The sequence below is a fragment of the Siniperca chuatsi genome, linkage group LG21 (assembly GCF_020085105.1).
Source record: "Siniperca chuatsi isolate FFG_IHB_CAS linkage group LG21, ASM2008510v1, whole genome shotgun sequence".
NCBI lineage: Eukaryota > Metazoa > Chordata > Actinopteri > Centrarchiformes > Sinipercidae > Siniperca > Siniperca chuatsi.
Window position 1 is genome coordinate 815213 of NC_058062.1, and position 25412 is coordinate 840624.

A 25412-nucleotide genomic window follows, 5' to 3' on the forward strand; every position below is an offset into this window, starting at 1 on the left:
TTTTTTGGCGCTCCCTGTCTTTGCATTAATTCATCAGAATACCTTTTAGTTTATCTAGATACCGCTGATGCAGCCAATCAGATAGTTTCATTTAAAAACATTTTTGCATAACGCAGTTAAGTCAGTGTTCAGTCACGCAGACTAGACAAAGAGACAGACTTTAAACAACAACCACATTAGCTTCTTATCAAACTTACAAACGTGAACACGCCTTGTCCTGTGCATCAACAGCTGACTCAAAAATTAAGTATTTAATCTGAATAATGATTGTTTTTGAGTAAATTGAATTGTGTTACTTTTCTACTGTGAATACACAACAGACTTAAAATGGAGAGTCAAGCCCCTTTCAGACCTGCACCTCTTTACGTTAATCTGATGGTAATTTAACATGTCGGTCTCACGTCTGAATAAACACCTGAGTCTCTTTTCCATAAAAGTCACGACAACCTGAAACATTTCTGTAAAACTTTCAACACAAGTCTGAACTAAATACCTTTAGATGAACATAAACGCTGCAGCAACACAGTGTGAAACATGCAGAGAGAGAGAGTTGTTCTGCCTTTAACATCATTGCAATAAAGTTATTATCCCAATCTTCGTCTCTTCTGCACAAAGAAAATAAAATCAGTTTAACAAACACTGTGAAAGAGCAGATTAAATGTGTTGAAGAGAGTCTCTATAAAAACTATTTGTCCCCTTGTGGTGCCACCGGGGAAAAGGAGGTTAAAAAAACCTTCGTACAACCACAGTAATAATCTGACCAACAGTCAATTTTCAATGTTCATTCCTGACGACTGTGAATGAATAAACGAACATCCAGAAAAACTCTACATACAGCATGAGAGTCAGTCAGTGTTTGTTTACTGTCAGACTGTATAAAACAGGCAGCAGGACCCGTTTATCACTGTGAGCCTCAACAGCAAAATAATTAACAGTTTTTAAATCCATCAGTGATGCAGCCTGTGAGACAACAGAAAACTTCTTCCTCCTCATGACGACATTTTTACCTCACCCCTCCCTCTCTCTCCCCGCTTCCCTCTCGCACACAGCAGTGTTACATATTCCATGTCGGAAGCCTGGTTTGTGTGGAGTCTGCTTTTTGGGATGCAGCTAATAAAACCTGCAATTTCAAATTAAAAGCCTTTCAGCTGCCCGACGGGTATACTCCTTCCTTTTTCCTGGAAGGCTTTTAATGTGAAACATCTACAGGAAGTACTGAGTTTCATTGACAGTAGCTTAACATCAATAAATACATAAAAAAACAGCAAACTAGAGGCAACTGGATTATTAGTGATTAAAGGCAGTATAGTTGTTAACCAGAGAAAGTGTGTCGGGGAAAGTGTTGAGTATGACGTGACTGGCCTTTATTTACCAGACCAGAATGGGGAACGGGGTGTCAAAGAAGCCATTTTTGTGAAAAAAGAAAACCCCTCTTTGAACAGAAATGGTGGTCTGAGATTCAATCTGCCCAAAGTCTATCAGAGTGTATTAACACCGTGGTCAAGCCAATCATATGCTAATCAGGTACTTAACAGTGATGAGGGAGGTGCAGCCAGAAAACAACAGGCCTGATTACTGATTACTGGGCCATCATGGAAACTATTAGGTCAGTTTCAGGTGAAACTAGCTAATCAACAGATACTCAGGTAGACTCCTCCCTGAGGGCGGGGCTTATGTAACACAGAGTAGCTTAAATTTCTGAGTTCCCGTCCCATTTTTTCACAATTGAGAATGACTTCCGGATGGGAGCCGAAACGTCTTGATTCTGAAAACAGCGTCCAGACGACTACGACTGAAACCTTTTCTACGTTACCAGACCGGAGTTTACCGAAACTAGAATCAACTGGAGAAAAATGATGATTTGATAGGAAAAGAGAATGTGAGAGTGATTAAAAAGACACAAAGCAATAAAGATCCCGTCAGGCAACAAGAGTACACTGAACAATCCTTTTCTTTATTCATTTTTTGTTATCATTTCAATATGTCTGTCAGGGTTTGTTTTTTTTTTAAGTTTTTATTTTAAATTAAAATTTTGACACACTTATAAAAGACAGCATCTGCATAGAGTTGTCATCTTAAAGATCCATGAAGAGAGAGAGAGAGAAAGAGGGGGGAGGAGGAGAGAGAGAGAGCAAGAGAGAGAGAAGGGGGAGATAGTGGGGAGAGGGGGGAGGAAAATGGGTAAAGTAGGCGGGAGGGGGAATACTGGCACGTCACATGAACTAAACAGAACAGCCAACAGCAGTACGAGAGAGGGGGAGGAGGGGGGAGACAGGGTTGAAGGTGAGGGTGGGGGGGTCGGGTGGGGATGGGGTTTGTTTTTTTTAGAGGGGGAGGGCTGAGAGGGGAGGGAGGGGGGGACAGATCGCTTTTACATTACGCTACGCACACATACACACACACAAAAAAAACGGGACACAAGTTGCATTTCCGGTCAAAGTTGCGTCTAAAGAGCGATGGCCCTGTCCTCTTTTTGTTTAGTTGTTTTTTAAATTTTTGAAATATTTTTTCTGACCTCATGTCTCCATCTCTCGCCTGCCATTTCCCCCGAGATAGCTGCTTTCTTTATTTGTCCATCTGCACTAAAAAAACGTAGGGGTTTCACTTCTTCTTGAGTCTTAAGGACGCTCCAGAAGGTTCCCTGTTCATGGCGTCTAAAATGGGGGATTTTGTTAAAGGAGTTCCTGCAGGAGGTCTGAGCGTATCGGTCGGGCCTGAACGCCTCTGCATGATAAAGAAAGCCCTTGTTTCTCTGTATATTGCACGCTTTGTTACGGTAGGCCTGTGTGAGGCTAGAGACTGGGCCCGAAATTAGGTGGCGACTCTGGGAGGACCGTGTTCCTCAAACCCGTCGAAGGCGTAAAGCTGCAATCGGACTACATTCAGAATAATGTATTAAATTTCCTCGGCACAAACCGGAGCTACTTTTGGGAGTCTGACCATAAAGTAAAACCATAAGATTGTTTCCTTTTCAGAGATCCACAAGTAGCTTAAATCTGTTTGTCACAAAGACTTTGAGATCCAGTTTTCTGTATGACCTTCGAGCGATCTCTTGCGCCTCGACACCTTTGAGAAACAGAAGCTAAGACCTTCTCCAGGAACCTGATGAGGATTAAACGATGGAACGTAGAAGGAAGACTGTGGTGGCATTTTGAGGTACGTCAGGAGAGCTGAGTGAACGCAGAAACACATGGTGTGATTTTAAAACTGCCCCATCTTCCAAAAGCATTTTAAGGCTAACAATCTTGGTCCATAGACTTACAATGGAACTAGGATCATGTTAGCCTAAAATGCTTTCAGGAAACTGTACACAGATGGCCGACAGGGTCAGATTGTGGCTTGGTTGCTGTTTGGTTACATGAAGACCAAGGAGAAGCTCAGTTAGAAACATCTTACGTTAATTACAGACAAAGACGAAGGCTTTGCACCAGCTGGTGGATGTGCGAAGCCTTTAGCTTCTAAAAGCAACTTCTTGCAGAACTCAGTTTACACACTGAATCTTAATGGTGGGATACTTTTTATCTGACAGGCTCGATGGGTATAAGCAACATGGCACTGTGACACTTCTTTGTCACCGATATTCAAATTTGGCGCCATCTTAGAGCTGCCTATGCCAATCAAACTGTTAGCAGTCTAGCAGGTGGATGTTAGCACAGACTTGCATCTCAGGATCTGGCTGCTAACTGGCAGGGCAAATCTATATTTTTAGTGTAGGCTACACTCTGGGGAAACAGGCAGGTAAAGAGACCGAGTTTAGGTATGTAGTTTGGCTAGCTAGCTGTGGTTGAGAGACGTAGGGTCAGACAGAGAGAGAGAGAGTTCGGAAACTCGCTAACAGGGCTTCCGAAGTGAACTGGGGGCGTGGCCTGGAAAGCCCTGGAGGCGGGGTTAATTTTCCTAATATGGAGGGAAGCACTTTCATCAGAGGAGCCAGTGGGTGGCGCCTCTGGAACTGGGGTGATGGACCGAGGTGTGGTTGTGGCTGTGTTTACACCACAAAGGCAAACATTTGTCGAATACCCGCTGACACACGAGATCTTTTCATTTCCGTCTTAAAAAGATTTGTCCTTGTTTGAGACAGAAATGAAGAGACCAAAAAAAAAGGTACAACACTGCATCTCAGTGGGTGTACTACTACGATAAACATTATTATACATTTTCTTTCTACACGTGTGAATATGATTTCAGCAGGCTGGTGTAAACACAGCGTCTGAACTGAGCATGGCGGACGAGGACGCTGGAAGCTATGTTTCTCTCTCTCTCTGTTGTCGTCTCTCACCCGCATAGAAAGAATAAAAGGACTGTCGAGATGCGAGGGCGGAGGGGCGGAGGTGAGGACGGGTGATGATTGAGGGTAAGCAAAAGTGGCAAAAAAGGACAGAGATCGAACTACTTGTCAACTTTGACGGGAATAGATATCTCAGTAGATTTATACATAGACATGCAAGTCATTTTTTCTCTCTTTGAAGTTATTTACAATAATTACATAACACAAAGAATCCAGTTTCAGTTTGACAAAATTGCGAGCATTCAATATTCAATATTACTACTATTATTTATGATAACATAACTCCTTTTGTACTTCTTTAAATCATTGCTATTATAGAACCGTCATAACCTCCCTTTTTAATGTTTGTTTGATCACTTTGTGTGAAGCCGTTCGTTCTTCTTCTGGGTTTTTGCAAATGTTTTACTGCATTTTTAATTGTCATTTATGGTAATAATAACAATAACAATAACAATAATAATGATAATAATGTTATTTAAGTGTCTTTCCTACTTGCTATGGCAGAGACCATGTGGGCGTGGTGTGTCTTCATGGCCCCTCCCCTGACTCCTCCCACCCTCCCACTAGGGAAACAAACACTGATACAAACTGAAATACTGTCTCGTACGATGAAGAGAGCAGAAAGACATATGGGTGGAGCTTCACATAAAAAATCTGAAACCACAATTAATATCAAATCGCAGCCGCTACTGCTGACAAGAGCAGATTGAAGCCACAACAAACAAACATTTTCATTTCAGCAACATCCAGAGCAGGGCACTGAACAGGTTTTGGTTTTTGAAAATTGTTTCAGGAAGACAAAAATCATCGTAGAGAAGAGTTTAATCGTCCGACAACGGAGGAACAAAAAAAGCACGATTAATATGAATCGTCAGAGTCTTTGAACCTGGTGTCTGTTGAGTACAAACTTGGAAGACAGACACCTGTCTGCAGACGTTGTGCTGCTGGTTGACACTGAAAAATGAATTTGCAGAAATAACTGCAGAGCGTATTGTGCCTACACACACCTTTGTGTGTTTAAAATAACCTCAAACCACAAAGAACTACAAGTCATTTTTCAAACCGTGTGTGAAACAATACGCCACACACAGGCTAACGGCTAACGGCTAACGGTAAGTCAATCTTTGGAGTCTTGGTGTCGCACCCAAACTCTCTCCGGATGATTTTTTCCTGCTTTCTGTACCCCGCTCTGACAAAAACTGTACACAGCCAACAGAAGCAGTAATGGCTACAGAGCCACATACATACAGTTATAGAAATGCAGTATGTTGGGGTAAGATTTATATATATATTCTTCCCTATATATGTGACTTCAGTTGACAAGGCTGCAGTCCTTTCTCACACACAGGAAAATGCTCCCTGTAGGTTTATGGGAGCTAGCTAGCTAGCAAGCAAGCACTGGAATCTAGATGATGATGTTTGTTAGTCCCTAATTTTCCCCAGTCGCAGTAAAAGACCCATTAACTCTACTGCACATGCTCAACAGTGACTTCGAAGCGAAAACGGTTGTTGTAAGACCATTTACAGCAAAAACAACTCTTCAATCAACAATCGAAATTCTTTGACCAAATGACAAGCTAACTGTTCCTGGAAACTGCTAATGCAGCTGCCTGGACAGATATGCAACTTGATACTGTAGTTAGGGCAAAATAACACCCCCCCATAGAAAAACTAGCATGAACATGAGTCAGAATAATGAGCTGAAAACAAAAATTAAGTCTGATTATCAGGCTTCAAACCTCCTTATCTTATAAAGTTAACGTTAATTAACTAACATTTGCTTGCTAGAGACAAGGTCTGAAGTTTGGAGAGTTAAATTTAAAAAAATGCTAATGTTAATAAAGGCATAACTGTTACACTTGGTATCCAGCAATCTTTTCTATGAATCTCCAAATTGAACTTTTTTGTCACTGTATGGTTGTGCGGACAGAGCAGAGTGCAGTCAAGGTAACGAGTCAAGCAGCAAACAGTAATGGAGTAGTGCCACAGCAGTCACGATGATCCCGATGAGGACAATTACAACGACGCACTGTTAGCTAGCACTGCTTCATCGTAATTTACCTGACCGTTGTTTTTGTGAAAATTATTGTCAGACTGTGGCGAGGAGCTGCAAGACAAGCGGATCGGTTGGTTGGCTTTGACCCGTCAGCCATTAAACAACTTACTTAGTGGCTGACTAGCTAGCAAAACCTTAAAACCTGCGGGGAAGCACTGATCCTGTAGTGTGAACACAGAGACTGCTAAACAAGATGTACAGAAAATGCCACCAAAATAACAAGAATAACAGCAATTAATAAATAGTATAAGAAAGCACCACCGTTGTCTCCGTATATGCCTCAAGTGGAGGAGAAGGGTACATATGCTAATTTTTTCACAGATGATTATGCGTCATATTTTTCCACTAATAAGACCACAAAGTAACATCTACAGGTGAAAAGGAAAGGGGGTATGGAGTAACTATTGGATAGCTTTGACGGTTTGATTGGCGGACAGACCAACATGCAGTGAGGGCTGGTGGTGGGCAGGGGGGCTGGGCTTTTGTTTTTACAGTAACAGTAGCATTTATTGTTTTTTTAATAACGTATCTTTTCACCATTTGTGACGAACATCTCAGTGTAAACTTGACTCGCGTTGTGCTCTTTGATATTAGCGGCGAACATTTTGAGAACACATGAGGGAAGGGCAAAAAACACTTTGGTTTGAATTTTAATAAATATAATAACAATAACAGTGATCATGTCGTCCATAAATATGTCTGATATCTTTTCCCCATCTGTCACAATTTTCAAAAAACAAAGTTCAAAATTCATTAAACGGCTGCAACCCATGGACCTGCGTTCGGATGCTTCGCACATCAAAACAAACTTGTGCTGCTCCAACACAAACATACACACACACATTCACACATTTATGCACCAATCTTGTTTGACTGAAGAGGAAGGGAGGCATGCTGCACACACACAAGGCCGGGTGGAGGGACAACTGGAGGTTAGCCCACAGGTCGAAGTTATCATACCAATAATTAACGTTTGTGGGGACGATTCCTCCACCAAAACACAACAGAAATGCAACCGTGGAAGCAAACGAGCACAGAGAACAGTTGATAACAGTGGTGCGTAACCTAGTGGGAGGTCGATGTCGTGGGCTGGGGGGGAAGCAGAATGGCTGAAGTCGACGGCAGCGTGTTTGAAAATTTTGCCTTTCACAGGTTCACATTTAAATATCAACCTGCTCCTTGAACAAAACACCTTAAAAATCCAGTTACTGTTCCAAAATGTTACAAACAAAGCACGTGTTGACAGCTAATGCCAACATGTTTAACTTGAAAAAACAAAAAACAAAAGTAAAGTAGTTAGCTAACGTGCTAACCAAAGACAAGTCCGATGAGCGGTAAAGTGCACCACATGGAGGGCAGGTTGGGGGTGGGGTACAAAAAACACCATCATGCAAACTCCACAACGCTTTTGCATGCCTTTTTTATCAGTATTATTATCATTATTACGCACAACAGGATGGAAGGGAAGGGGCAGACTCCCGATCCTCAACGTCGTCTTTTTGTACAACCAAACAACTACAAAACGGGAAGAGGGAAGACAAAAGGACAGGGGACCGAATACTCGGACAAACTCGCTAATCATCACCGACTTGTTTAATTAACCATAACCTTAATGCCTTTATGGTTTTGTGATGTTTGTCCATGTTTTCTTTCCCAAGAGGATGGCGGCAGGACCTGATGGATGGCTGCCCGACAGGAACAGGAACTTTACAGAAAACACACACACATACGGCAACGAACCATCAGTGTCAACAAGCTGGCTGGCGCTACGTCAGCATCCTCATGTCGCTGATTTTTATCCACCGCCTAACCACTGCAAGACTACCGCGTCGACCGTGACGTCACCTTAACAACCTTCGACCACCGAGAACATGTAACTGAATTAAATATTGTGTGGCTGAATTTATGATGTAACTGGCAGGTGATAAATGAAGCACTGTGATTGGTGGAGGTAAAATGTACTGACTTTGAAAACAGTCAACAGGCAAGTCAGTTTAGTTTCCCCGGATTTTTCCCTCAATGCATGTCTGAAATGTACAAAATGAAGCAGAGCTCTAGAAGAGTCCAGAGACACCTGGGAAATGTAGTTAAAACAAGCTTACTTGGGTTTGATTTACAGGGTCAAACATTACATTTAATCTATTTGTGGACAGATTCAGTGTTTGTACTACAGTCTAAAAACAGCAAAACCACTAAACCACCTAAAGACAGAATGTAGCCATGAACGCTGACAACACAACAGCAGAGAAAAGTGCAAACTTATTCTAAATCTACTGACAATTCATTTGAACAAACATCTATTGGATTTTGCTGCTTGGAGGGATTGGGGGTGTTTGCTAAGCTTTGGTGAACACAGAAGTTAAGTTTTGGTTTTGGGAATTCAAAGAATAAAATAAAAACTCCCACCTCCACTCTTCTCCAAACCTGAAGCTAAAAATCCTCGCCCTTTATTTCATCTAACAACTACACAGCATCACGGACTACAACTAACGGCGCTAACTACTATGACTCCCAAGAAAACACGCATATCAACAAAGCAATGACTACTTCCTCATGTCTATCGCCCTGGCAGCCAGAAGTATCGTTAGACACGACAAAGAAGCTAACGTGATCTTGTGTTGGACAAAAATCGTTAGTCACGCTGTGGCTTCGATCGTTTGCCTGTCAGACAACACATCAGGTTAGCTTCTTGCCAGAGAGCAATAGAGTTGCAAAGTGGCTTTGACTTTTTATCAAAGAACCAGATATTTTCTAGCACAGTTGTTCATCTTTTGAGTTGATGATTCAGTCAAGAGAGTTTCATGTCCATCCAAGCCCTTAAGTGTTCCAACTGTCACCTAACACAAAATGAATGAAAGGACTTTTACTTGAGAAAACCCCGGATGCCCAAAACAGCTCTGTCCCATTTGCAACTCTACAGCCTCTAAATTGTGGGTAGAATCTAGACACAGTGAGCTAGCTAACACCTTTTCTGTCAAATGAAACTTAACTATAACAAACTGATTTTATTGCTTTGACACCAAGTGTAGTGTAGACTGATTTTGTGGAGTTTAAGGTAGTATTTGTGGTTGTTGTTACCCTGACCGTGATTGTGATGTGACGGTGCAGGATTGTCCAGCGTAGGCCTCAACAGAGGCAGACTACCTCCATATCACAGAGCCTGTACACAGACAAACCTTCCTCCTTAAACCCCCCCAATCGAAAGCCAGAGACACAATACTGTCAAGTCATTTTCAAGACACCCGTGTGTCCAGTTTGGGCAACACACACAACTGTGTTACGTCTCAACACGAGCCACATTAACAGTAACGAAACAAAACATGCTGGTACAACATATATAGTCTTAAAATGTAACGCACATGTATGTTGTCCCAATCTGGAGCAGTGTTGAGGTTAACACATTACTCAGATTACTGCGATAACTAATAACTTTGTTTGTACTCAGTTAGGACTAGCTTATTTCAAGTTAGCATGTTAATTTCTGTCATTGCTTCATTTGTGTAAAAAAGGGGTAGAGTGAAAGTCCCGTCTTTTAGCGCAGACATACCGCTAACTGCTAATTCTAACGCAATCCGATATACAGTGAATACATTTTAAAACAACACTTGATGACAAATTGGGTGTTATTTACTTTCTGTATATTGCTACACGTTTGTAAAAGGGGCCAATGGAAACGCAAAATGCTTGTTAAAGTTGAACTAGTTTGACAAAAAAATCTAATAGCTACTAGCTTACTAGTCCTTTCAAAAACTGTCAACCATCATCGGCAGATTAAATTTGCAAAGTAAGCTTACTGAGCAAGTCCAACCGTTGATGACGTGAGATGCAGTTAAACTGGAACTCTGGAAAAAGCTAGTAAGTGAACTTGTCTTAAAATTATTTTGTCAAACTGCAATTTCCAAAGTCAAGAATGAACTTTCACACTTCCCGTCTTATTTCTTAAGTTTCATTCTTTTCTCCAACAGTGGTCTGGACACACGGAAAGTGTCTAACATTTAAAAAAACAGCATAAAGCTTGTGATCAGTCTCCAACAAGGAGCTTCTACACGATCTACACGTAACACGAGCTAACTGTATAGCATGCTAAGTGACCCAGTCTAACACTAGCACTGGCATGATGTGTAACGCGGGAAAGTTAAAAGTGTGTATGTTAAGGGGGAATTTCCAGTGTGTGAAACGTTAAATGCATATATGAGGTGTGCATGCATGTGCTGTGTTGGGAATGTATGTAAATGTGTGTGTGTGTCACATGTTCCACCTTCCACGGAGAAAATCCACCAATAGGAAAAGCCTCTCCTGTTCAGTAGCACCTGTGCAACTCAGGCATTTAAATGGTGTGAATTAAATATCACAATCCCCAAACACACACTCAGGCAGGAGATGGAGGGATGCAGGGAGGAAACAGGCAAATGCATCAAACCATACAGACTAAACAGTAACTGCTAAATGATGTCAGGCCGATACGTCACGAGACACGTCACGCACGCACTAAAACAGCAGCACCACGGAACAACGAAGCAACAAACGTTCCCCATTAAAAAACAGAAAAGCAACGATATTAGCACGACACTCAGGTAACCAGGGCACGCCAGCATCTTCAGATTTTTCTACATTTTCTCTCCATCTCGTTTGTTGTCTAGCTTGTTTGTTAGTTTTATATTGTTATGTTTTAGTACATTTTTCTTCTTTACTTTTTAATGTGTTCTCTTCATTTTTTAGAATCTTCCGGAAGAGCAGTCGTGACAGCTTGGAGATGACACCCGGCCTTAACTATGATATTCTACAGCGATCAGTGTGATGAGCCTTTTGGTGTGGTAACGTGAACCCCCAATCCTCATTGGCTATCTCGGGTGGGGGAGGCGGGACAAGTCGTCTTCCTCTTATCTAAACTGCATAGATTGACTGTCCGTCTCCTCCCGTCCACCTTTAAACCCTCCTCCTCCTACCTCCCTCCCTTCCCACCGTTCACCTGTCAGTCAAACGTCACGTTTTCTGCCGCTGGCCAATCAAATTTAGCAGGAAAACCAGAGGCCCTCCCTGCCCCTGCTCTTTGGTTGGATAGGTGTGACAGACACACACAGCGTTTCCCAACCAATCGGCTGGCTGTGAAAAACAGTTCGGTGGGCAGCGTGTCACGCTGTCTCCTTGTCGTTTTTTAAATGGCGTGTGGCAGGTCGGGCTTTGCCAGTCTAAGCTAATTTAATAGGCTGACTGAGGTGAATGACAGGAGTGAGCAACCAATGAGAGGTGGTCTAAAGAGGCGGCTGAGCCAACAGCGAGGTCAGGCCCTCCCTCCCAGAAACACAGGGACAAAGTTGGTTCTACCAAAGCCAGAGGGTGCTGGTCCTGCGGGACCGCATTCCGGAACATTCCAGCATTACTGACAGCATTCCGGAACCTCAGTCTGTTCCTGTCTGCATTCCGGAACCTTCCGTTCCACAATGCAGCGCAGAGTTCCGGAGCTCCGGAATGTTGTATTTTCAGATCTCGGAGTTGAACGTCCTCTAGTAGGACGACACGCGACTGGGAAGTCGAGCGCATTTACTTGTTCTGTGACGTTCGAGAACGTGCTCAGTTCCAGAACATCTACCAGGAAATCAATGTAAGAAGCTAACAACCAAATAAAGGTTGGCTCTGGAATGCTCTTCCCGCAGGACTCCCACCCAGCAGCAGTCACCATCACTGTCCTCGGAGACTCCCGAAAAACGAAAAAAAGTTTTAAAAAATAAGAAAAAAGGCAAAACAAACAAACAAACAAGTAAATGTCATATTATAGGTCATAATTTTTTACAGGTAGTTAACCCATGTGTTGCTTCATATGTTCAATACATTTACATGTACATCTGTAATAAATAGTAGGTTTATTTGTACCCTCTTTTTGTATACCTTATGTATTTAAGTCAGCTATAATGTGATGGCATTTTTATTGTGTTTTTTTTGTCTTTGTTTTTTGAACCCCACCCAACCCCACGGTGTTTCCTCTTATTTGTGATTGGACTGTTATCTCTTCCTAGCTGATTGGTTATCTGTCTTGCATTTGTGTTTCAAGTTTTTGTATTGTTGTTGTCGTTGGTGTTTCTTTTCTCTGCTGGCGGTCGGACGGTCGGTCGGTGTCGGTCGTCACAGCGGCAGATGGCAGAGCGTCTTAGAAGCCCAGCGTGCCGCCGATGGTTGACGCCAGGACCACGCCCAGGATGACGCAGCAGATGATAATCATGATCTTCTTCTGCAGGGCGACAGGAAAGACACACGGGTTGGTAAAGAACCAATGAGAGAGCAGGACTATGGGGCTCTTTAACAGCTTAATCAGTTTGAATAGAAAACTGGTTGACGTTACTTCAAATTCATTCATTCACGCTTTTTGTGCTTCCAGTGGGATTTATTCTAGTTTCCAGTCTGCAGATTGTTAGTTCAGCCGCTGAATGAGTTGCTGACCCCGAAGCTCTATGATTGGCTGTTTCTTACAGCTTTGTTTTCTGGGAGTCGTAGTTGTCTTGTCTCTAAATGGGCTTTCTAATGAACGCGTTACCTTGCGGGCCTGGCTCTGGTATTTGACGGCCTTCTTGGTGTCGGATACGGCTCGCTCCACGTAGTCGACGGAGTGTTCCACGTTGTACTCAATTCTGTCAATCATCTCTCCCTTAAAACACACACATACATCACAGAGTTTAACATGTGATGCCCAAACAATCGCTAACACGTAGACGCACTTTCCATTCATTTCCTGCTATCACGCCACACACCTGGCTCTCGACCAGCATGGCCATGTCGACGAACATGTCGTGCAGTTCACGGATGCTGTTTTCCAGCTTGATGATCTCGGTGTGTCGGGTCTCGATCTCGTTCAGAGCCTGCTTGGTCATCTGAGAGTCCATTTTGATCTGCAGGAGAGGTCGGGTTTTAACACAAACATTATTTTACTCCGACAGTTTGAGATGAAAAACGAATCAAAAAATTAACAAGAAAATAGAGCAAAAAAAGACAATATAAATAAATATAAATATATAAATATACAACTAAAACCAAATTTGGGAATATGTTAGTTAAACTTGTTTTTTTAAATGATCATTTATTTTTAGCTTTAAGGCTAGTCAGTTAAAATTAATGGTTTCTTTACAGTCAAAATGTCTTCTGATCGGAGCAGAAGACAGAGGAAAAAGAATAAGATAATACTGTAAATTCTCAAGTAATAAATAAATAAATAAAAATAGCCAGTTCGTGGCCAGCACGAACAAATAAGAGCCTGTTACTCGTCATTCTCACCACTCTGCTGCTCTGAGTTTCTTTTTAAACAAAAATACAGTTTTCATACACTATTTATTACCAATTCTACTTTGCTGTTTCTTCGATCGCAGTTAAGTTACTGTCAGTGACATTCCTTCACACTTCCTGCAGATGTTACAAATTAAAAGCCTACCAAGAAAGTATGCTCTTTGAGCCTCTGGAAGGCTTTTAATGTGAAAAATCCTCGCAGGACGTTTTGAGTTTCTTTGATGGCAGCTTTGACAGCTATTGAAAAAAATACTTTTAGAAGTGATGTACAAAACGTAATAAATGAGAACAGTATTTGTGTCTCCTCTCTTATCTGTCTGTCACTGGCCAGCCTCAAAAAGGATTTTGGAAATCGGTTTGAGTTGCTGACAGGACTGTAAACAGAAATTAAATAAATATTTCAAAAATAAGAGTCAAACTTCCAAGTCCACCTCCCCCCAGCAGAACCCACCTAAGACATTTTTGACTAGTCAGCAACAAAACTCTCAAAGTTTCTGAGAAATTAAAAAAAATCAAAAAATTTCCCTTTTATTTGTCAAACTGTTCACTTATATTTTCTGTAAATTTGATCTCCCTACATTCTGAGGTCACATGACACTCAAGTAATCTGAACTTACTTGTGGAAGTGGCATCTGCAAATATGTGAGCTTTAAATTTGAGGGCGTGACTCCTTCGAAATAAAAGCAGTTGGCGTGCATAGAAGTACTTTTTGAAGAGTAAATCAGTTCCTGGTGTGTCTAGCTGAAAATTCAGTAAGAATGTGGTCATGACCTTTGAACTCCAGTTTCTTCTGTTTTCAGGCGGTGGCGCTGAGTGGCGCGATGTTATCAAAGTGTCTGACTCACTTACCTGCGAACAGAGTAACTTAACACCAGCTGTAAACCTCGTTTTTGCCGACTTCCACTGGTTGAAGTAGAAGTGTACTGGTCAGTATGCTGTGACATCACAGGTGGGTGTGGTTTCAACCAGAGAGCTCAGTGAAATGTTTTGATTTTCAGCTCGGTGTTAAGTTACTGTAACCGGCTGCAGAACTGACCCCTGACCACAACACCAGGTCACATGACACACCCTGAGGTCATGTGACTTCAGCTTTGGCCAGTGGCAGTGGTGCCTGCACATATGTGAGCTTTTAATTTGAAGGAGCGAATGAAAATGTGAGGTCACTCCATCAAAATAAGAGCTTCGCACTGCAGCGGTTACCTCATACATCCTCCCATCATCCTCCCTGCTGTCATGTGACAAAGGCCGTTTTCACTTGATGTCTCAGCGCACCTCGTGGCCGTTCGCCATCCCCAACAGTTAATGATAATCATTAAGGGATGCAGAATGGCTCAGGTTAAAGGGACCCATAGCTACAGCCGGGTTCAGGTGCGGTGCTTACATCATCGGTGAAGATGGCCAGCTTGCCACTCTCCAACATGTCCTCTAGTTCCTCGTTGGTGGTGGTTCTCCCAGCTGCAGACAGAACACAGAGAGGAACAGAGAACTTTTAGAGCTGAGAACACCTGAAACATCACCTCAGTCACACGGTGCGTCAGGTGTCACAAGGTGCGTCATGTTGTGTCAGATGGTACGTCGTGTGTAGCGTGTTGTGCAGTGTGTGTTGTGTGTTACGTGTTGCATGTTGTGTGTGTAGCATGTTGTGTGTAGCGTTTAGCGTGCGGCGTGTAGCGTGCGGCGTGTAGTGTGTAGCTTGTAGCGTGTGGTGTAGTGTGTGTAGTGTGTAGTGTGAAGTGTGTGGCGTGTCGTGTGTTGTGTGTCGTGTGTTGTGTGGCGTGTGGTGCAGTGTGTGTGGCGTGTAGCGTGCGGCGTGTAGCGTGTGGCGTGGTGTGTAGCGTGTGGTGTGTAGCTTGTAGCGTGTGGTGCAGCGTGTGGTGTGTAGCGTGTGGTGTGTAGCTTGTAGCGTGTGGCATGTGGCGTGTGGCGTGTGGCGTGCAGCACTCACTGATCTCCAGCTGTCTCTGGATGCGGTCCTTGCAGCGGTCGCGGTACTTGGACTGCGTGGTGTTGTACTCAGTCATCACCTCCACAAACTTACGTGACAGCGTCGAGTGCTGCAGGACGAGAGCGAAAGAAAAGACGTCGCTGATTCAGAGTTTGATATCAGATAAACATGAGGTGTCGGAGCGATTCGCCTGTCTGTGACTGTGTTCGATCCCAGCTGACGCGATGAGTTTAGTGTGAAACCAAACTCAACCAGGAAACATCAATAAATGAAAATCACAACGCCTTTCGTACGGGTCAGTGGGACCTTTACAGATGAAGCTGAGTACAAATGTAAACTATTTCAGATTAAAGTGAGTAAATGTTCCTCCCATCGCTGTTCACATGCCCACTTGGCTAAAGCCTAAGTACAGCGGGTACGGAAAGTATTCAGACCCCTTTCAATTTTTCACTCTTCGTTTCATTGCAGCCATTTGCTAAAATCAAAAAAAGTTCATTTTATTTCTCATTAATGTACTCCGCACCGCATCTGGACAGAAAAAAACAGAAATGTAGAAATTTATGCAAATGTATTAAAAAAGAAAAACTGAAATATCACATGGTCATAAGTATTCAGACTCTTTGCTGTGACACTCATATTTAACTCACATGCTGTCCATTTCTTCTGATCCTCCTTGAGATGGTTCTACGCCTTCATTGGAGTCCAGCTGTGTTTAATTAAACTGATTGGACTTGATTAGGAAAGGCACACACCTGTCTATATAAGACCTTTCAGCTCACAGCGCATGTCAGAGCAAATGAGAATCATGAGGTTGAAGGAGCTGCCCAAGGAGCTGCCCAAGGAGCTCAGAGACAGAGCTGTGGCAAGGCACGGATCTGGCCAAGGTTACAAAAGAATTTCTGCAGTACTCGAGGTTCCTGAGAGCACAGTGGCCTCCATAATCCTTAAATGGAAGAAGTTTGGGACGACCAGAACTCTTCCTAGACCTGGCCGTCCAGCCAAACCGAGCAATCGTGGGAGAAGAGCCTTGGTGAGAGCGGTAAAGAAGAACCCAAAGATCACTGTGGCTGAGCTCCAGAGATGCAGTAGGGAGATGGGAGAAAGTTCCAGAAAGTCAACGATCACTGCAGCCCTCCACCAGTCGGGGCTTTATGGCAGAGTGACCCGGCGGAAGCCTCTCCTCAGTGCGAGACATATGAAAGCCTGCATAGAGTTTGCCAAAAAACACACGAAGGACTCCCAGACTATGAGAAATAAGATCCTCTGGTCTGATGAGACCAAGATTGAACTTTTTGGCGTTGATTCTAAGCGGTATGTGTGGAGAAAACCAGGCACTGCTCATCACCTGCCCAATACAATCCCAACAGTGAAACATGGTGGTGGCAGCATCATGCTATGGGGGTGTTTTTCAGCTGCAGGGACAGGACGACTGGTTGCAATTGAATGAAAGATGAATGCGGCCAAGTACAGAGCGATCCTGGAAGAAAACCTCTTCCAGAGTGCTCAGGACCTCAGATTGGGCCGAAGGGTCACCTTCCAACAAGACAACGACCCTAAGCACACAGCTAAAATAACAAAGGAGTGGCTTCGGAACAACTCTGTGACCGTTCTTGACTGGCCCAGCCAGAGCCCTGACCTAAACCCAACTCTGGAGAGACTGAAAATGGCCGTCCACCAACGTTCACCATCCAACCTGACGGAACTGGAAAGGATCTGCAAGGAAGACTGGCAGAGGATCCCCAAATCCAGGTGTGAAAAACTTGTTGCATCATTCCCAAGAAGACTCGTGGCGGTACGAGCTCAAAAGGGAGCTTCTGCTCAATACTGGGCAAAGGGTCTGAATACTTATGACCATGTGAAATTTATTTTTTAATAAATTTGCAAAAATTTCTACATTTCTGTTTTTTTTCTGTCAAAATGGGGTGCAGAGTGTACATTAATGAGAAATAAAATGAAGTTTTTTTGATTTTAGCAAATGGCTGCAATGAAACGAAGAGTGAAAAATCGAAAGGGGTCTGAATTCTTTCCGTACCCGCTGTAAGTTAACCGAAGTCCATTATGATGTCGTCAGTATTCTGTGTGATCTGTCGTCACTGAAGACAGAAAAACATTTAGAGAAGTAAAAATAAATGGAGAGAACAACAATGATTATGTGAGCTGTCAAAATGCAGATGTAGTAAACATAAATCTGATTTATTGGTAAAACGTCTCCGTGTGTTCACATGTGCTTGGAGAAAGAATCAGAAATACTTTATTGATCCCCGAGGGGAAACTCTTTCGTTACAGCAGCTCACTGTCACGTCAGTGCACACAGGAAGAGAAGCACTGATAGAATAGAAATAATAATAAAATAAGTCTGCAAGTGTGTGTGTGTGTGCACCTGTAAAGTGTGTTGTCTGAATGAAATCTGTGGACATAAAGTGAATTATTGAATCATGTATAGTGTGTGTGTGTGTGGAGGTGTTAATGTGCTTGGTTGTGTAAGGTGTTGATGCTGCAGTTCTCCTCTCCTCCACCAGGAGGCAGCAGGGAGCAGACTGATGGAGGGGGGGGGTGGCAGCAGCCAATGAAAGAGCAGAATACTGCAGGGTCACATCAGTTTTATCTGCTCTTTGTTTAAACGTGCAGTTCTGTCCTCAGCTGCCAGTAGTAGCATAAGCTTGAAATACTCAAGTAAAGTACAAGTACCTCGAATTTGTACTGAAGTACAGCACTTGATAAATGTACTTTGTTGCTTTCCACCACTGTCAGATGTTAAAGCTCTGCACATGCTCAGTAGGACCCTGACTCTGAGACTGTGAGATGTGTTTGAGGCTCTCTGGTCATTTGAGTTGTTTTGCACTTCATGATTATTGATCTGCCGAGTCAGCATGTTTCAGAAGAACAGCGATATGACGATCAGACAGCACGCGGCTTTTATTTCCCCTCACAGATGACAAATGCATTAATAAAATAAAGAAAGTAAAGAAAGTAAACGGTGCTCTTTGGACGCATTACGCACAAAAGAAAACTGATTCTGACCGCTAAATAAAGATTTTTCAAAGCTTTGAACACAAAAACTTAGCAGTAAAGATAAAGTGACGAATGTGTATGAAAATCAGATCATGTAGTGACGCTTTATTTTACAGGCCGTAACTTAATTGCATTTTTTAAAGACACCGTTTGTATGAAAATCTATTATTTTTCTTTGCCTTTTGTGGCTTCAGAATAAAAGGTTTCAGCGTGAAACATTGGTGTGACTGAAAACGAGTCCCACTGAAATTAAACTTCAGATTTTCATTGCAACAGAAGTCTTTGTAAATTTGAGAAAAACACCAAAACCTTCCCTGTGTCTGCGTTTGAACACCTGGACCGGCCTCACCTGTGTCTTGCGGATCCTGAGGTCTGCTGATGATCTGTTGAGACCCTCCTCCTGCTCGATGCTCTGCTCGATTGCTGCAGGAAGACACACACACACGCACACACACACACACACACACACACACACACACACACACACACACACACACACACAGGTCAGATCAAACAGGAAGCGTCATCCTTACACTCTTTACCTTTCAGTTGATGCTCTTATTGTGAAAGCTTTGGCCAGGTTTACCCCGCCACAATAAATATGAAACGTGATTATATTTTAAAATATGCCGCAGATTAAAATTAGCTCCACCTTGACATCTTTAATTTATTTCTTACCAATACATCAGTAATAATATTGCAGTACCATACAGTATATATATGTAAAGGAAATAGATAGAAGACTGAACAGTGCCGTTCTGTGTTACTTATAATACTTTGATGTTTGAGAACCGCGCTGCTGACCGACTGTCTTTGCACGTTTAAACGCTGCGAAACAACAGACGAAGGTAAAAACCTTCCCTCCTCCTCCTCCTCCTCCTCCTCCTCCTCCTCCTCCTCCTCCTCTCCCTCCATCAGCATCACCTCATCACTCAGCTGAAGCTTTAATACTTTACTGTCCAACCAGGAGACACAGTTTAAAACCGCGCGTGGATATTCTTATCTGAGAAACTCTGAGTCAGCAGGACGACACATGAACGCCAGACGGAGTTTATTCTGACTCCCTCGCACACCGTCCTGCTGCCCCAAACACTCACCAGAGCACCAAATCAATCCGCCGCTGAAAGTAGTCCCCAACAGACGCTCTGTTTCCTCCTGTTAGTCTGATAAAAACTACAGCGAGCAGCTGTTTGAGGAAACTACTGAGCCTTTTTAAACAGGAAACTACAGATCTGTGTTTTTAAAGATCTTCAGCAGGAACCAATGGGCTCGCAGCTGAGCGCCGCAGACAGGAAGTGAGACGGTGTGGTGAGTCCGACAGAGTGAGAGGATGAATCTGAGAAGGATTCTTTTAAAAGGTCCTGTATTGGTTTCACTGTGGCTGTGAGGAACGCAGCAGCCTCCGGGGGGCGCTGGCACGACTTCAGGTGAGCTGCTACAGACACAAAAGCACAGCTGATAGTTAACTAACAGCTGGACCAGTGTGTGTGTGTGTGTGTGTGTGTGTGTGTGTGTGTGTGTGTGTGTGTGTGTGTGTGTGCACGCCATGGTAACCGGCTGCAGGTCTGTCCTGGTGTCATGTGACTGTGATGTCGGTTTGTCTCCTGCGAGTGATGAGATGAACTGAAATGCTTATATAATGTTTTCCACTGAGCGTGTGTGTGTGTGTGTGTGTGTGTGTGTGTGTGTGTGTGTGTGTGTTTCCTGGCTCGTGGCCCAGCTGCTCTTTGCTGGATCCACGATGACTCAGCAATATCACACAGCACTGATGGTGTGTGTGTGTGTGTGTGCTTTATTTGTGTGTGTTTTTGTGTTTTTATTTGTGAGAGATAAAAACTGGGTGAGTAAGCAACAGATTGTGAGTGTGTGTGTGTGTGTGTGTGTGTGTGTGACTGTTTGAGGACATCTTTAGCATCTTCAGTTTAAAAAAACAAAGTGATGTTTGTTCTTACATAAGAAAGTCGATGATTCTCTGAGCCTTATAATATATTTATATGTGATGCAACATGACAACAGTCCTGTCATTGTTGTTTGTCTTACTTCGTATTTTCGGAGCTGCAGTTGGTGTTTTGGGCGACGTAAACAGGAAGTATACTGTTGCCATGGAGTCAGTGAGATGAGCAACGTAAGCCCAGTGTTTCAGCCTGAATCTGTTCACATGCAGTCCCGTCTGTCCCGTCAGAGCAGCCGAACCAGCAGTCAGCAGCTCCTGTCTGCAGTGGACCCGTGGACGGACAGACAGCTGTCTCTGGATCACTGTGAGACTGAAGGAAACTTAGAAACAGCAGGATTCTCAGGCAGGTTCTGCAGCCGCTTTCTCCTCTGGCGTCTCAGCTGGTTTCTGAAGTTTATTCTGGACGGACGTCAGAGACGATGACGTCCTCTGGAAGTGCGAGTCTCGCTGAACGATTCGATGAGAGTTTCATGTCTGAGAGTTCAGACCTGACGGAGTTAGGACTGAGGTGATGATACGTCCACGGGTCCACTGCAGACAGGAGCTGCTCTGATGGGACAGTCTGACTGCATGTGAACAGACTCAGGCTAACAGACGTGTCTGTAGAGAACATCACAGCTGACATCACAGCAGACCGTCTGATGAGCGGGGGCTCGCTCTCCTCATGGCTTTAATGTTTTCTGTCGTCTGATTGGTTCCCAAATAGGCCTATATCTTGGTGTTAGCGTGTTAGCATGTATCAGATTAGCAACAAGACAGCAGAAGGAAAAAACTCAGAGATCCACTTTAAAATACAAGGACGTCGCTCCGGGACTGAAATGACAGGAGGACCCCCAGACGGAAACAGGCTGAATGGGGCTTCAGTGTTGCAGCTGAGGCAGCGGCCATTAGGGAAGACACTCATTCTCATCACTTTATTAAAATACTGCACGTCTGTACAGCTCCTCAGTCTAAACGCCGACGGTGACGGCGACTTTTCAAGAACACGGACCTGCTGTCGGCGCTGTGGGCGGAGCCTGTTTGCTGCAGCATGTTTCCTGCTGCGGAGAGTGTGTGTGCGAGACAGGACAATAACACTCAGGCCTCGTGGGGTTTCCAATTATAGCTTTATCTCCATCATCGCTGCTATTCTCAGACTGCATATGTACAGTCTGTCTGTGTGTGTGTGTGTGTCTTTTCACACACGTGTATCAACATAACGTGTGTGTGTGTGTGTTTGTGTGTACATGTGTCCGCAGGCCTGTGTGTGTGTAGTCCAACCTCTGGCTGTTCACATTAAAGCAGTGATGTCCTTGAACCTTCAGCATGAACCAACACTGTGTGTGTGTGTGCGTGTGCGTGTGTGTGCATGTGTGTGTGTGTGTGTGCGTGTGATTACAGTCTGATAAATCACCACCGCTGTTTCTGAATATTTTCTTCTTCTGCTGCTGAAGGTCGACTGTGACTGGAATACCGTAAACCCTCTAATAAAAGAGCTTATTCAAATAATGTCAGAGTCCCTGATGAAGGTAACAAACATGGAGGGCGGCTGGGGTTCACCTGTATTATATTATATTATATTATATCTAACGTGATAAATTCAATATAATGTCCATTTCCATCAGTTCACTGATTAATTCCATTTCTTTCTGTTATTAATAAGAGATGCTTAAATGTGTTTTTCAGACTCTTATTAAGAAGAAGTTATGTTTCTATGAATATTCATGAAGGTATGATGTCGTATTCTGAAGGGACGTTGGCTGATTGTTTGTCTCTCTAATTATGATCCGTTTGTTTATTGAAACATTTTTGCATTGATTAAATCGCAGCGGTCAGGTTCTGCAGTGAAGAAACAGAAGCTTCACTGTTCTGTTCTTCTTCACTGATTAGCTTCTTGCAGTTAGGCTACAAGTAGACAAGCTAGCAAGGCTAATGAAAAGTAGCCTCCCGATTCCGTCAGCTGTCTCTGCCTTGCAGGTCTAGCGGTCCCTTGAGAGTCTCCGCTGAGGTGCAGACCGCTTCAATACTGAACTATAATGTTGATTATCTAACTGTATGTGTGGATTCTCTGCAGGACTCTCCTGTTCTGCTCCTCATGTCGGCCTGCTGGTGGCGCTAGAGGCAAAGTCAGAGAATCATCCTGTGGGGAGCAGGAGGTCTGGTCAGCAGCTGTTCAGATTCCTGGACTAAAAGGTTTCAGGTCTTCAGGGAGGAAACGGTTGATTTAGACATTCAGGTGAAGCTTTCAGTTTGGTGTCTGCTGTTTAATTATTAAGCACGCAGCCTAAAGTCTCCTCTGGCATCAGTCGGAGCTCTGCTTCGTCTGCAAACACAAAGCAAGCGACGAATGATATCAGACTGCAGACACTTTGGCAAAGCTCCGAGTCCTGCAGCGACCTCACCCGAGTCCTGCAGCGACCTCACCCGAGTCCTGCATCGACCTCACCCGAGTCCTGCATCGACCTCACCCGAGTCCTGCATCGACCTCACCCGAGTCCTGCAGCGACCTCACCCGAGTCCTGCAGCGACCTCACCCGAGTCCTGCAGCGACCTCACCCGAGTCCTGCATCGACCTCACCCGAGTCCTGCAGCGACCGCGTCACCTCCGACTGATTCATCACAGAGAAACTCTTCACGCCGTCAGCTGGAGCTGATCTGCGCTTCCGCGGCTCTTTTTCCTAATTTGGTGTTTTTTGTATGTTTAAACCGTAGAAAATGGAGATGATGTGATGTGAAGATGTTTCTGAGTGTGAGTGCGTACCTTTTAATTTTGAGCGAACTTTATTGGCTGTCTTCTTGATGTCAGCTGTGAGGTCCTCCAACTCCTGCTTGGTCTCTGCAGAGACAAAGATAAAGGAAGCAGACAGTCGGTTATGATGTTAATTTAACAATAAAGTTTCTCAGTTTACGCATTTATCACTATGAGATGCTTTTCTAAGGTCCTTCAGTGGTAACGTCCGCCACAGGCAGCCTGGCCACACCATCACTCACAGCCCTTTGTTTATTTTAATTAAATTAATTTAGGTTGACCTCTTTGTGGATCTGTGGAAAACAATCCGCAAAAACATTGTGCAAAAGGAAATCCACCCGAACTAAACTACAAACTATCGTTTTAATGATACCAATTAGCTGTGGACCTTTAAGATGTTGCAGTTTATTTGACTGCATATTTATTCATCAGAAATAAACTGATTGTATATAGGATTTTATTATGCTAAGCTAGGCTAACCACATCCTGACCATTGCCCCAAATGTTGAACTATTCCTTTAGTTGGCTCATTTCTTTCAAATAGAAAATTATTTCTAAGGGGCATATTGTTGATAACATATCCAAACTTTGGTGACTGTAATGTCGGTATCAGAGACAGTTGTATCTGTTGTTTGTTAATAAAAAGAGAAGTCTGTTATAATAATAATAATTCCTAATGGTCAGCAACACGAGTCGGAGCCTGGACTCGCTCATAGAAACTCCGTTTGGCAGCAAAAAAAGGTCAAGAGAGAAGAAGAGGAGGATGTGAAGTGGGTGTTTGATGATGTGTGTGCAGAAACGGTAACATCACATCATGTCAGCCATGTTGGAGGAGGGGAAAGATGTGTGTGTGTGTGTGTGTGTGTGATAACTGCAGCAGTGCAGTCAGATTTACGAGCGCTGCAGTGCCATTCAGCCGCTGCCTTTTCTACCTCTGACTCACCCTGTTCTCTCCGTCTGACCGCCTCTCTTCATCCTCCTCCTCTCTATTCAATTCAGTAGCTTTTATTAGCATGGGATGCTAACGCTCAGCAATGACAGGGAATAAAAATAGTATATATATTTTTTATTCATTTATTCAAGTAAGAGCAGTTAAATGAAAGAAAGACAAATGTATTAGTTAAGGAAGGTCGTTGCATAAAAGTGAGTTTTAAGATTCAGCCCATGAGGTAAATTCACCAAAACAGGAAACCAGCCCACTGTCTGTCTGTCGGTCAGGATGGTATCAGATTCCAGATCATGCAGTATATTATTTTTGTTTCAGTGGTTTTTAATCTTCATGCGAGAATCAGTTGTTTTTCTTTTCTTTTCTCCTTGATTTTAGTATCAGCATGCACTCGCAGGCCGGCCTTTATTTACCTCGACTGCAGCGAGGAGCAGGTCTGTATGAAAACGAGCTTCGGCCCTTTGTTTCTGCGTCCTCCTGGTTAATGTTTGATTTTAATAAGAGTCCTCCCTGTTTTCTGATCTGGGGCCTCATTTATAAAACTGTGCGTAGGATCCAAACTAAAAGTTTATGTACGTGCAAAAGACAGAAATTACGAACACCAAAATCTGCATTATATGCAGTAATAATGAATAATCTGATTTATACTGTGGAAGTGGCGAGAGCCGTTTTGTGTGAACGCAGCAGTTATAAATGAGGCTCAAACTCAGCTCTTCCACTGTTTATTTCCACAGTACTGATCCCGTCAGCAGTGGTGGAGCATAACTAAGTACAGTTTTGACATACTTGTACTTTGCCTGAGTATTTCCCTTGTATGCTACTTTCAACTTCTGCTCCACTACATTTAACAGCTTTAGTTATTTTCTATATAAAAACATGCTCATATGATATGATGCAGTACTACTGATCTACCCAGTAGTACACGAAGTATCTGACATTGGCTCCACATTGATGAACTACAAGATTAAAATGCTCTTGCATGTATTAGTATATAATATTCTATAACACATAACGCATAATGAGTACTTTTACTTTTGATACTTTAAGTACATTTAGCTGATAATACTGTTTGAATTCAGGACTTTTACTTGTAGTGGAATATTTTTAGACTGTGGTATTTCTACTTTTACTTAAGTAAAGAATCTGCGTACTTCTTCCACCAGAACAACATCAGTACAACAAAATCCCTTCGGTCTCTTGGAGGCTTTTAC

The 25412-nt window shown here is 43.3% G+C and overlaps 1 protein-coding gene across 1 annotated transcript in view; it reads right to left on the reverse strand.

Annotated features, from left to right (window-relative positions):
- Positions 1-1933: 1933 nt before the first annotated feature.
- The window catches only part of stx1b (syntaxin 1B), a 67039-nt gene continuing 43560 nt past the window's right edge, over positions 1934-25412 (reverse strand). Inside the window, exons 4-10 of the mRNA XM_044181526.1 lie at positions 23268-23342; positions 18923-18996; positions 15562-15670; positions 14998-15071; positions 13088-13225; positions 12874-12984; positions 1934-12570 (exon numbers count right to left, since the gene is read on the reverse strand). Of these exons, the coding sequence (XP_044037461.1) occupies positions 12490-12570; positions 12874-12984; positions 13088-13225; positions 14998-15071; positions 15562-15670; positions 18923-18996; positions 23268-23342 (662 nt within the window). The 3' untranslated portion in view covers positions 1934-12489. The remainder of the gene's footprint in view (positions 12571-12873; positions 12985-13087; positions 13226-14997; positions 15072-15561; positions 15671-18922; positions 18997-23267; positions 23343-25412) is intronic.